This window comes from Anolis carolinensis, chromosome 4, assembly GCF_035594765.1.
Source record: "Anolis carolinensis isolate JA03-04 chromosome 4, rAnoCar3.1.pri, whole genome shotgun sequence".
NCBI classification, from domain to species: Eukaryota; Metazoa; Chordata; class Lepidosauria; order Squamata; family Dactyloidae; genus Anolis; species Anolis carolinensis.
Genome location: NC_085844.1, coordinates 40,675,710 through 40,689,310, shown reverse-complemented (window position 1 = coordinate 40,689,310; position 13,601 = coordinate 40,675,710). Strand labels below are relative to the sequence as shown.

At 37.7% G+C, this 13,601-nt stretch overlaps 1 protein-coding gene across 1 annotated transcript; it reads left to right on the top strand.

Annotated features, from left to right (window-relative positions):
• Positions 1-1,838: 1,838 nt before the first annotated feature.
• xkr9 (XK related 9) lies at positions 1,839-12,037 on the top strand. Its single transcript, XM_003219639.4, has 4 exons — positions 1,839-2,021; positions 4,011-4,503; positions 9,417-9,640; positions 11,394-12,037. Exons 2-4 carry the CDS (start codon positions 4,217-4,219, stop codon positions 12,020-12,022), a joined length of 1,140 nt encoding a protein of 379 aa, XP_003219687.2. The 5' UTR covers positions 1,839-2,021; positions 4,011-4,216; the 3' UTR covers positions 12,023-12,037.
• The last annotated feature ends 1,564 nt before the right edge of the window (positions 12,038-13,601 follow it).

The following is a 13,601-nucleotide window of genomic DNA, read 5'->3' as shown; positions in this document are numbered from 1 at the left end:
ACCTCCCTTCGCTAGAAAGCAATCCTTCTCGGCAGATAGGGGAGTGAAAGAGAGAATTCGCAGGAGTGCCCGAATTGCTGCCAAGCAAGACACTGATTAGCCATGTTTCCCCTGGGAAAATCCAGAGAGTCTCACACCTGCAAGTTGGGTTTCGTTCCCTGTTCTCTAGGGAATGAGAACGCTGGACGCCCGTTTGGCGGGAAACAAGACCCAGATAAAAGTATCGGGCTCTGTTGATTCTTTGCGGAGACAACAGCTCAGCTTCGGGAGTGAATTCCATGTTTCCAGCCTAGTGTGGACTTCGCTAAGTCCGCAATCCAGTTTCCTTGCCTCGCCTGTTCAAGTATCCAAGAATTGCCTTGCTTTGTTCTCAGCCACGGATTTTGTCCTTAGAATCAAGTTTTGGATTACCTTGCCTTGTTTTGAACCACGGACCTTGTTTCCTAGATCCAAGCCTTATTCCCAGCCTTCTTGTGGATTTACCTTGTGCCTTGAAAGACTTTGGACAATTCCCCACACTATTGCCTGACAATAGTGTGTGTTTCGGTTATTGGATTTTACCTTTGAACTCTAATATCATTTATTGGACAAACTATTCCTGGACTATTTTAGGCCTCATTTGAAAGGTCTGTTTCTGGACTATATTCTCGACTTGCTTTTATCCTTCTTATATATTTCCTTAATAAAGATATTAGATAGTTTTATTGGCCTCCATGTTTGGTTCTCGGTGCTCCGCTGCCTCTGGTGTGTGACAATATGGTATTTAACACATCTTAAAACCTACTTGACACCAACTCTAACTTGCATCTCTCACTCATATTCCTGACTTCAACACTTGTTTTTACTTTCTGACTCCTAGCCTAACTAAATGACATAAGTCTAACAAATCTCTTTCTCTGAACCCGATTAGTCCTTTTATTGTTTCTTACTTTTATTCCTGTCATGTACTTTGTTGTTGTTGTGTGCTTTCAAGTTATTTCTGACCTTAAGGTGAACCTATCATAGGGTTTTCTTGGCAAGAGTTCTGCAGAGGGAGTTTGTTCCTGCTCCTCTGTGGCTGAAAGAGTGTGACTTGCCTAAAGTCACCCAGTAGGTTTCTATGGCCAAGCAACAACATTGGTTTCTAGGTTCGTAGTCCAGTGTTTAGACTACTACACCATACAGGCCGATACAGGCCTTAAAAAATCCCTTTGAATATTCAGCCAATCATTCTAAACTTTCCATACGTTTACCCCTTCCAACAGATTCTTACAGTATAACATACACTACACATTGGAAACATAAGTCCAATAATAATAATAATAATAATAATAATAATAATAATAACAACAACAACAACAACAACAACAACAAGGAATACAACATAGGTTGTGCCTGGAAGACCTTGGAGGAAAGGCAGTATCTATATGTAACAAACAAATAACATTTGCAGTCTTTACACAGTTTCATACCTCTTGACATCCAATATTGTGGAAGCTCATATTAGATCTAAGGAGGGTGAAGAATGCTGTCACACACCTTAAAGCCCTTGAACACATTTTTGTGTCCATTTGGTTTTTCTCTGTTTAGTGTGTTTATGGGAGACTAGCAACAAATACAGAGAGAATAGGCAGAACCACCTCTGAGTATTCCTTGCCTAAGAAAACCCTATGAAATTCATAGTCATCATAAGTTGACAGACAACTTGAAGACATGAACATACCCAATAAAGGCATTACAAAACCAATTGTTTTGAATAAACCCTTTAAAAGCATAGATACAGTAATTGAAATTGAAATCAGATTGCATTATGGTATGCACAAAATGACTCAGCCAAACAACGTCATGGCTCAAAGACTATGAACCAGATCACATGGTCCAGAGGAGACTAAAGTTTCGGTTTACTTTCTGTCCCACACCCTCTCATTTTCCTGTTTGTATATTACAGAAGGGCATAGTACAGCTGAAAACCCTGGCTACTAAAATATCTCTCTCATTATGGATATTTGGTTTACATTTCTAAGGAACTTCCAAGCTTCAAGGTAAGCATTTTTATGAGAGTGGTGGTGCTTCCTATATGACTGGAAGATTGTTTTAGAGATACACTCTAGAAATCAGCAGGCTTACTGGAAATGTGAATTTCCCCTATGACTATAACAGAAGGAAAAGAAAAGTATTACTTCAGATTTTGGAATAGATAAATTATGATTAATTAAATTATGTGGGCCTGTATAGTAACATTGCTTCTCAGCCATCTTGTATATTCTAACTGGATGGCCCCCCATGAGGGTCTCCCTCCAGGGGCAAACCAAGAATGGGCAACTTGGAAGTCCCTGAACAGACTGAGAAGTGGAGTGGGCAGATCTAAAGACAACTTGGCGAGGTGGCATTACCTGGAGGAATCCTCCACCTTGTGTGACTGTGGAGCAGAACAAACAACTCCGCATATATATGCTTGCTCACAATGTCCTGCCTCATGCACGGAGGAGGAGTCGTTTAAAGCTACGGACAATGCGGTTGCTGTTGCCCGTTTTTGGTCTAAAACGATTTAGTTGCTTGTGATTTCCTTTTTTTCATCATTTTAAAATGTATTTGTTATGCAATGCTTTTGACACGAAATAAATAAATCTTGTATATTCAAAATATTTCATCATATCTCAGAAGAAAGTTGTTTTCCACTATGAAATAATGGGGAACATACTTCTTGCTGGTTAACTGTAAATACTCCTCATGCTATTAAAGCTAATATGGTATGACTCCTCTATCTACAGGATCAATATCCATGGTCTGGCAACATCAGTCCTCTCTAGCATTTTTAGAGGGCAGAAATCTTTCATTTCAATAGGGTTAACTATTATCTGTGGTTTCACGTATCCATTCAAAGATTAAGAATGTATCCCCCACAGATACAAGGATTGTAATGTATTGTAGATATGAGCTTTAAAACCCACACTAAAGACTTCTTTGCCTACATTTCTGTTATATTTATGTAGAATATGTAAAATAGCATAAATTCAGTTGCAAAATAGCTTTTACATTTTCTTTCCGAATTAACTATATTAACAACATGCATACATACGTATGAGGGAGTGTTATGAAGTACTTCTATCATTTATTTTGGGTCCCCGATGACGCAATGGGTTAAACCCTTGTGCCGGCAGGACTGCTGACTGATAGGTCGGTGGTTCGAATCCAGGGAGAGCAGGTGAGCTCTCTCTATCAGCTCCAGCTCCTCATGTGGGGACATGAGCGAAGCCTCCCAAAAGGATGGTAAACATCAAACATCCGGGCGTCCCCTGGGCAACGTCCTTGCAGATGACCAATTCTCGAACACCAGAAGTGACTTGCTGCTTCTCAAGTCATTCCTGACAGAAAAAATTCTTTATTTTAAAACAGTGCTTTTTAAACTGCGTGATGTGGGGGACCAGCATTCCCCCTTTTTATGTGCCAGGGCTTTGTCCCATATTTATGCCCAGTGACAAGTGGCTACAGTTGTTTCTCTCTTTCCTGAAAATTCTTCAGGAAAGACTCAGCTCAGACACCCGTTGGTCCAGGGACCACCACTGCGTAACATGGCTTTAGAACAGCACATAAGGATGCTAGAGAAAGAGGCTGAAAAAAGGGGGAGTATCTTCTTTGAGGGTCTCTAATCCAGACAGATTGAAATAGTTGATAATACAAAAATGTGTATTCATCACAGGGCCACCCCAAAAACATTTTGCTGATTGAGACAGAAGACAAAATCAAACGAACCTCATTATCCATCTCCATTCTATGTCTTGTATCCTTCAATACAGCCTTCCAATAGAGATACTTCATCTGTTTGAATATCAGGATCCTTTCAATTTTTGACATGACCAAATAATAGATTAAGGCTGCAGTGCTGTGCAGAACATGATGGGAAAAAAAAAACATAGGTGAAGAGGCAAACATTCATAGTGACTGAATGGCACAGGTTGCGTTCCTAATATTTATGCTGCAGATAAGTATTTTCATGCTCTTCTAAAATGCTCTACATTTTCAATTTTCAGGACTCGCTTGGAAGAATTCACATTCGAACAGCTTTCAGGATGTCTATGGATACTTACTTGCCCAAGTGACTTGTTAGTTGTGAACTGACATTCATAATATCCTCAAAGAACTGTGTTTTAAGTTTCATTTGCATACACAAGAGACCTTCCTTACAAAGAAATAATGGAATGTGAAATGCAATTTTTAACTTTCTGCCTGACATAGAATGATCGACCATGAAAGCAAGACAATGAGATTTACTAAGCAAGATTTGGGTATGATGTGTTTTGGGATTGTGGTTTATGTGGCCGATGTTGGAGCTGATTTTTGGATAGCAAGAACATACTGGTGTAAGGAACAATATTTATGGTGTGGCTTAATACTGGCCACAGGATTTTTTTCCTCAGTAGTTATCCAGCTATTCAGTTATATTTGGTTTAAAGAAGACCGTGCTGAAAAGCTGAACTGGAAATTAATTTTACTACATTTATTTCATGGTGGAATATTTACAAGGTAAGCACCAAATATTGAGCATAGAATGCAGAATCTATATGTATAATGATACACTAAATGATTTTCCATAGTAGAAGTGGTGATGGTAAAGTTTGGATGTGTGATTATTTGATCATACCTATTGGCACAGGGTCATGGACATTAGAAGGGGTTTCCAGATGATATTGGCAGAGTAAGAAAGCAGTGTGTGCCAGAAATGACAGGAAGAAGAGACAAGGATCTAGAGAAGTAGAGTGGCATGGCCAGATATATCTACAGATATGACACCAGAGGTTAAATTAAATTTAGAAATTTTAACTCAAGCCAATGAGACTTGCCTTTGTCCCAGATCTAGAGAAATGAGATGATCTTGTTCTGATATTGGTTTCTTAAAACTTCTCTATATTTAAGCTAGCTCAAAACAGGAAGAATGAAAACCCCATGTAATGTAATTAAACCAGTGGTAATACGACATTCAAGAGAAAAATGCTTATTTATATAGCTGTACATTTAGTGCTGCCCCAATGCAACCACATAGTTTCTCTTAGGTAAAGTGATCTTCAGTCAGCAGCCTGCTTTGCGAGAGTCCTTGCCAGAAGTCCAAAGGTCAGCTAACACCTTATCAAGCTTCTCGACTGTGAACTTGGGTGCTATTATGTAATGCAGCCCAACTAGCCTTACAATGACCTAGTACTCAGGAACTGTCACTCTTCTCCCAAAAGGAAGATAGTGCTCAACAGGGGGAAATGGAGGAGGTGATGCAGATGGGGAAATGCAGCACAGAATAAACAAGGAGGTCCTAGAATACCTGGCTAGTCTAAATGAATTCAAATCCAGAAATTATCTGTGCAAAGTAATATATTAAAGAGGTAGTAGCTATTTAATTATAGTGAATTTAAGTAAAGTAAAAATATTGTATGCCTATGTATATATCAGGATCATATTTGAAATTAATAGTTCTGAAATTACCTTTTCTTGCTTTTGATATAATCTACATTTGGTTGGCCAGAGAGAATCTAAAATACAGCTTAATTCCTGATGTTTAACACTTGGTCTCTTTTTCACACAAAAATGACATTAAAATATATTATTATATTTGATTCTATTTCTGTTATGTTTGTCAACCAGTAGACTTACTTTACATAAGCAAACATGAACTCTCTTTCATTCTTTCAGTTCTTTATACCAGGGGCCCTCAGATCTTTTAAGCAGAGGACTAGTTCACAGTTCCTCAGACTGTTCATGTTTGAAAAACATTGCACATATCTTATTTGTATTGCAAAATAAAAACAACAACATGAATAATACAATTTTAAAAATGAAGAAGAATTTTAACTAACACAAACTTATCAATATTTCAGTGGGAAGTGTTATCCTGCTTTTGACTGATGAGATAGTCAAGTTAATAAGAATTGTTGCTGTGTGCCTTCATTTCAGACATAGGGTAATCTAAGTCTAAAGTTCAGAGTGGGGGGCAGGTAAATGACTTCAAAGGGCCACATCCGGCCTGCGAGCCTTAGTTTGAGGACCCCTGATCTTAAATGATACAGTCATCTTTTGATGTAAAAAAGAATAAAACTATCTAAGATAGTAATTGCTTCTTCATTAAAACTGTTGTTGTTGTTGTTGTTGTTGTTGTTGTTGTTGTTATTATTATTATTATTATTATTCAATTGTATACAGATTCAGTCAACAGATCAATTAAAACTAATTTGTTTAGTTGTCAAAGCTTTCTTGGAAAGGACTATAAAATGCAAGCGGCATGCTTCTATTGAACAAGTAGAACAGTTATCAAGTACTTTCAAGTACACATATATAAGTTTACCGACTGATCAATTGCTAGATGAATGAAGATTTCCTGATACTCCTCAAATCTCCCATTACGTAAGGTAATATGAGAAATTGTAGCATACTCACAAGCAGTGTAATTAGCATTCACAAGCAGAAGGTGAGCACCATCTAGTCTCACACCACTGCAACCCACTCAGTCTAGTAGAGAAAATGAAGCAATCTTTTAGTCTTTGTTAAACAGGTGTCAAGGACCTTTTCTTACAAGGTGAGATGCTCTGTTGCATGGGCAGGTTAAACATGGAAATGAGATTAAAAGAGAGAGCCACAGACTTATTGCAGACAAACCAATACAGGATGAGAGAGAGTATGGCTAATCCCAACAAACAGGAAAGGACATGAATATATGCAGTGCCTCGAGAGAGATACATGAACAAGTAGCTACTGGTATGCTAAAGTTGCTACCTTTAATGTGTTGAACATATATATGATGGTAATTAATGAGCAAAACAGTATTTTAAATTTGCAATCCCATATATTTCTACCTGGGAGTAAGCCCCACTAGGTCAGCGGAACTTACTATGAGCAGAAATGTATATGCTTGTATTGTGAAATACTCCGCTAAATCATTGTTATACGGACCAGAGGCATGGAGCTCACCATCATTGTTTATATGTAAACTTACACTAATGGCTGGAGTAATAGCAAAAGGTATTTACATGGCATATTGGAGCTCACCACAAAACTGCTGTGATGTGAACAGCAAAGCATCATTCGGAGTTTCATACAAAGTTTCATACAAAAAAAGTGAGGCAGAGAATCAGTATTTCTTAGGATGTATTCTTGTAAGCAGATCTTTTATAAGCAATAAATTGAATAGGAGTTTGCGAGTGCCCTGTCATATTGAGAAACAGCAGAATATTGAGGTTTATAAAGAATGCTTTAAGGGGAATAGCCTCCCCGCTTACTTCCAGTGCCTGTTTGAAATGTTTTCTTTGTGAAACGTTCATGTTCACAGAGCAAACAGATTCATGTTTGTATAGGCTCATAATATGGCCCAGGCTCAAGTTTTGATGGCTAATGTATAAACTGTACTTGGGGATTGGGTTAATGTCAGTTTATTGAAATGATATAGTTCCTTGAAGTACACATCTAGGAAAGGTTGAATATGTTGCCTTTCAGTTTTAGCCCTTTGCCAAACAAATATGTTATGATTTGACAGTGGATATAAAATTTATCTCTCCCTAAAGAAAAGAGAGACCTTCAAAGAAACGAAAGTACAGACAGTTCCCAAGTTACAAACATTTGACTTACAATTTACTCATAATTAAGAAAGGTGGTGAGACAATAGGAAGTGAGAGAAATCTACCCCTCGGAAGGGAAATCCACTCCTGAAAGAGTGATCATGGGGGAAAGAGGTCTCCACTGAAGCTTTATCACTAACGCTTGTTTCCACAACAAGTCACATTTTTCAAAATCCAATTATCACAGGGACAGAAAGTGAGGTGAAATCTTCTGAAAAGGGGCACAGACATCAAAACAAACACAACAGGGGCGTTAACCCTTCCCTATGCTATCCAAAACACACAACACACACACATACACACACACGCACACGCGGCTGGAATTACATTTAACAAGTGTACCTGTTCTGACTTACATGCATATTTAACTTAAGAACAAACCTACAGTACCTATTTTGTTCGTAATCTGGGGGCTTCCTGTACAGCCAAAGAGTCAGTCTATTTAGAAGGAAGTCCCGTTTGAACTGAACAGAACTTCAAGTATGTGAACAGAAAATGTAATTTTTAGGGCTATGTGTTGGTTTTACATGATACTAGACCCTATAGTATTCCTATAGTCAGTGAAATGGACTTCTCTACAAAGTTGTCAAAAGCAGAAGGCAAAGTTTTATATTTAAGATGTGGACTTCAGAAAGTCATGGGCAAAAATTTCTTCTTCTTCTTCTTCTTCTTCTTCTTCTTCTTCTTCTTCTTCTTCTTTTTTCCTTTGTGAAGATATCTTTTACATTTTTTCCTGTAACTTTTCTCCCACAGGTAGGAAAGAATAATCTTGTCTGGGTAGGACAGATGTTGAACAGAAAAAGACAGGGAAACGTTAAGCAGCCTTTTTTTAGTGCTACAGAGTAGCCATGTCTCAATTTAAGGCCAAAAATGAGTTCTCAAAAGTGAAATTAAATTTGACTTTGTATTGTATATTTTGACTGCTTTTGCTACATCTCTCCTCGTTATTAATGCCATCCCATTGTATTTTAAAACACTGTAATTATTTGACCTGTATGATGTGGGAGATCTTATGAGAAGCACTGCTACCTTTAGCATAATATCTTTCCTCACGGGAGACCTTGGACAAGTCACACCCTCTGAACCCCAGAGGAATAAAAAGGCAAACCCTTTCTGAATAAATCTGGCCAAGAAAATCCCATGAGAGGTTTACATTAGGGTCACTATAAGATGGAAACACATTGAAGACACACAACAACTACAAGATAGATAACAATATATTGCTAGACACTGTAAAAACTTTATAATAATGTGAGATCTCTTCTGCATAGATATGCATTATATGTGGTAAGATCATATTCTTTACAAACGTTTAGGTTCTGTGACTACCAGGCTCTTTGTAAGACTGAACAAAATTCTCTATTAAATAGTGTAAATGTAGACTTTGAAATGTTTATGAACAAAAATGTGCCCAGTCCATTTAAAGTTTATGTTAGATAACAATCCTCCCCAAGAGAAATGGAAAAGTATATTAATGATTTCTCCATAAAAATAAATAGCTCAAATGATTATAACACTGCCTGCTTATTCTCCCATTACAAAATATCCTGAAATTCCAAACTTTAAGGTATAATTAAAGGGATTGTTAATGTTGGCCTGCCTACTTGAAAACACTCATGTTTACAAATTTGGATACTTTAGGTGAAACAGATTAGCTAACAGATGGCAAAGAACATACAACTTCTTAAATAAAGAGACAAAGTGGGGGAACCATGCCTGTTTCATCAACTGGCCCTCCTTCCATGAGTGCTTTTCATTAGAAATGTGGAAGAATGGTGATATGCATCTGCTGTGAGATTAAATCTAAACACAATGCATGATTTAATGTTATGTTCATTTTAGGTATTGGCTTGCACTGAATCAAGGCTTTCAAGCTGCATGTAAACCAAAAAGTTCAGAAAATATATTGATTGATGGTCCCACCAGCTTCATTCACAGAAAAGCTATTTATGCAATGGCAGATATCAGTATGCTCCGACTATTTAAGACTTACCTGGAAAGCACACCTCAGCTTATTCTTCAAGTCTACATCCTTATGACATCTGACAATTCTACCTTCACTCAATGTAAGTTTGATAGTAAAAAAAAGGTGTGTGTTTGTGTGTGTATACTGACCTGCAGCCCTACAGAAATGCTTCCAGAATGGATTACAAAAACCTAGACTGTATCTACACTGGCATATAATACAGTTGGAACGGCATTATATTGTCAGTATAAATCCATATAATGCAGTTCAATGCAGTTAAATAACATGATATAGGTTTACACTGGCCATATAATGCAGTTCCAAACTGCACTATATGGCAGTGTAGATCCAGACATAAGCAAATGCAAAAAATTATAGTATGAAAAGAATTCTTCATAAAGTCTATGATTTTCTTTTTTTGGGTCTTTGGCTGCCATAAAAATGATGGTAATTATGTTCTAAGGTCATTTTTTTTCCTTGGAAATGAATTCCATAAAGCCATGAGTAAGAAGCCTCATTCTTGAGTTGCTGTTCAGTTTACCTGAGTCAACTAGAGGCAACTAGAAAGTCTCTGAATATGCTGTTAAATATGCAGTTTGATACAGAAACAAAATTCTTTCTGGATATAATCAATATGAGTCATTAAAGTATGTATGTACACTTTGAGTTATGCTCAAAAATGGATAGGTAGGCCTTGAAATTTTTGGGATCTCATCACAAAGGCCTTGCTTGGTTTTCGGGAGAAAAGAGAGGAGCAATGGGGCGAATGTTTTTGTTGATGTGTGCTCTGAATGAACAATCAGAATTAATCCCTAAGCAGCTCTGTTCTTAACTAATAATTCTGATGAACGTGAGTTTATTTATTTTCTTTGAATATTAAGATTCTACTGAACGAGTTTAAGGTTTCTTGCAAAGGGTGGATGTGTGAGTCGAGAATTGCATTAGCATCTAATATAGGAACAGAGATGACATGCTTCTCATATGGATCCAGGATAATCCAGGGTGCCCTTTCTGCCCTTGTGCTTGTTCTTCCCTGGGATTGTACCAGGCAGAAGCTCCCAACAAAATCATCTTGAGGCAAGGAGCTGGAGCTGAGAGCAGATGGAGGGTGGGGGGGGGGGGTGTGTGTGTGTCAGCCTGTAATGGAAGTATTCTTCGTTTGCTGGCAATTGCCAGTTGCTAAGCAGCATTTGCTTCCAAGGTCTTGGGAGGGGGGGGGGGGTTGGTGGGGTTGAACAGCTGGAATTTTTGTCAACCTGGCACAGGAGCCTAGATAAAATTGAGAAGTCAGGGAGGGAAAATAGATTTTGGGATGATGAAGTTGCATTTCACATAGTTTAAAATGTTTCATTGCTGTCAAATAGTTCCAGTTCCATATTGGTATTGGTGAAATCATCTAGCTTTAAAATTCAAAGAAATAACCATGTTAGTTTCTTGTATTATAGAAAGGAGAAAAGAAGTAGAAGAAAAAAGAGGGAGAAAAATAAGATTACCGTATGTCCTATTTCTTCCCCCCTTTTTAGATTTAGAATGTATCCCTGTGGAAAAAATGGCATCTTTATTTTAAAGTCCTGCTCACATCTATACCATTTTTGCAAGTGGAAAAATGGGATGATTAGTGAATTAACAACAACAAATCATGCCTAACACAGGAACTCTGCTGCAAGGTGCATACTGGAAAAGTAGCATAGCTTCTAGATTAGTTTCCTTACAATGCCACCTATTTTTGGAATAGTACCTTTAACAGTAAATCTGCCCATCACATCTCTTTACGATGTGAGTGAAGCACAGTTGATATAAGATCTGTAATTCTTTTTCTGATAGTGCTAATATTACTCACTTTTTCTCTTTAGATATTTCAATCACTGTCTCTTTCATCAGCATTTCTTGTGCAACAGTGGATTATCAGATTGCTTTACGAAAATCCTTGCCGGACAAGAAGACATTTGTCAAGATATCTTCCAAAATGATGTATTTTTCTTATAAGCTGCTGACACTAACCTCTTGGATACTTAGCATTGCGCTGCTAGCAGTCCTGAGCATTAATACTTCTATCATTCTTGTTGTGATTCTTTGGATGGGAGGTGTAGGATGGGCATGGAAGAAACACACTACATTTTGTAAATCCAAAACACCAGAAATTGTCTACAGAGTTACTGTGGGAATCATTCTTGTTTTTACCTTTTTTAATATCAAGGGAGAAAATACAAAAATCCCCATGTCTGTTTATTACGTCATTCGAGTGCTTATAATTTCAGCTATATCAAGCGCAAGTTTGTTCTGGAAATCATCATTCAACGGGAAAATATATTTGTCATTTATGATCGCTGCAATTGCCACCGCCTTAATATTAGGTATTATTTTTCTAGTTATTTATTATGCATTTTTTCATCCCAATATTTATTATCCACAAGATGTAGTTGACGGTCCAGGAAGTGAGAGAAATGAAAACTGTAGAATGAGGGCATTCCTGATGCAATAAATCTCATGAAACTAACTGTTGTTTGTTTTAATTTTCTTTCTATTTTGAAAACAAGAACACAGCAAAGCAAAACATCACTGGATTGTCACTTAACTATTTATAAAGTGAAATTTATTTTTGAAAACAAACAGATGCTAAATATGCACATTTCATAACAAAACTTGGGTCTATGGTCAAGACAAACATAACTTGAATGTTGTGCTTTCCCATTTCTGTCTGTTTTAATGTTATACTATTTTGAAATGTAAAGGGCCAATGTGAGACTCTTGAGGTGGATTAGGATTGTAGTGACAAAGGAAAGATTCCAGCTTTACTGATTCCATCTCAGGAAACAAGGCTACTACTTAAGGTACATCTACACAGGCATAGGTAAACTTCAGCCCTCCAGGTGTTTTGGGTTTCAACTCCCAGAAATCCCAGCCAGTTTACCGGCTTTTAGGCACTGTGGGAGTTAAAGTCCAAAACACCTGGAGGGCCAAAGTTTGCCAGTGCTTTATCTATACTGTAGCATTAATTCAGTTTGACACCATTTTAACTGCCATGACTCAATACTATGGAATCCATGGAGTTGGAGTGCTTGTGCCTCACCAAGTTGCAACTCCCAGTCTTCCATAGCATGAGTCATGACAGTTAAAGTGGTGTCAAACTGCATCATTTTTACAGTATCCATCCCTTGTTAGTTAAGTGTACTTATACTTACAAGCCACTTAAAACATCTTTGCAGAACCATGTGAAAAGCTTGGGCTCTCATTAAACATTGAGAAAACCAAAGTGCTCTACCAGCAGGCATCAACCAATCCCTCTGCAATGCCAGAAATAAAGTTTAATGGTGTAATGTTAGAAAATGTTGACTATTTCTGCTACCTAGGTAGCCACCTTTCCACAAAAACCAGTATTGACACCGAAATACAACACCGTCTGAGCTCTACAAGTGCAGCATTTCTTCAAATGAAGAAGAGAGTGTTCAAGGATTGGGACATTCACAGAAATACCAAGATGCTTGTTTATAAAATGATTGTCCTTCCAACTCTATTGTATGCCTGTGAAGTCTACGAATATCACTCTCAACTTCTGGAATGATTTCATTAATGTTGCCCCCCAAAATATCTTACAAATCTCTTGGGAAGACAGGTGGACAAACATCAGAGTTCTGGAGGAAGGAAAGACCACAAGCACTGAAGCAATGATTTTGTACCATCAACTTCACTGAACTGGCCACATTGTCTGAATGCCCAATCCCTGTCTCTCACATCAGTTACTCTACTCTCAACTCAAGAATGGAAAATGGGATGTCAGTCAACAGCAAAAGATTTTTTTAAAAGGCTTAAAGCTAGCCTTAACAAATGTGGCACAAACACCAAGAGCTGGGAAGCCCTGGCCATTGAGTGTTCTAACTGGAAGTCAGCTGGACTTCGAAGAGGCATGAACAGAGAGCAAAAGGGAGAAATGTTTCAAGAGGAAGGTGCATCAAACAAACCTTTATTGGAACTGCCTTATATCTGGAAATATATGCCCTCATTGTGAAAGACCATGTGAATCCAGAATAGGTCTCTACAATCACTTATGAACCCACTGCTAA

Bases quoted from the DNA above. Each gene is read 5' to 3' on its own strand.
- xkr9 (XM_003219639.4), top strand. From the start codon at position 4,217: ATGATCGACCATGAAAGCAAGACAATGAGATTTACTAAGCAAGATTTG. The intron at 4,504-9,416 runs GTAAGCACCAAA...TGTTCATTTTAG, and splicing joins CATGGTGGAATATTTACAAG to GTATTGGCTTGCACTGAATC. The intron at 9,641-11,393 runs GTAAGTTTGATA...TTTTCTCTTTAG, and splicing joins CAATTCTACCTTCACTCAAT to ATATTTCAATCACTGTCTCT.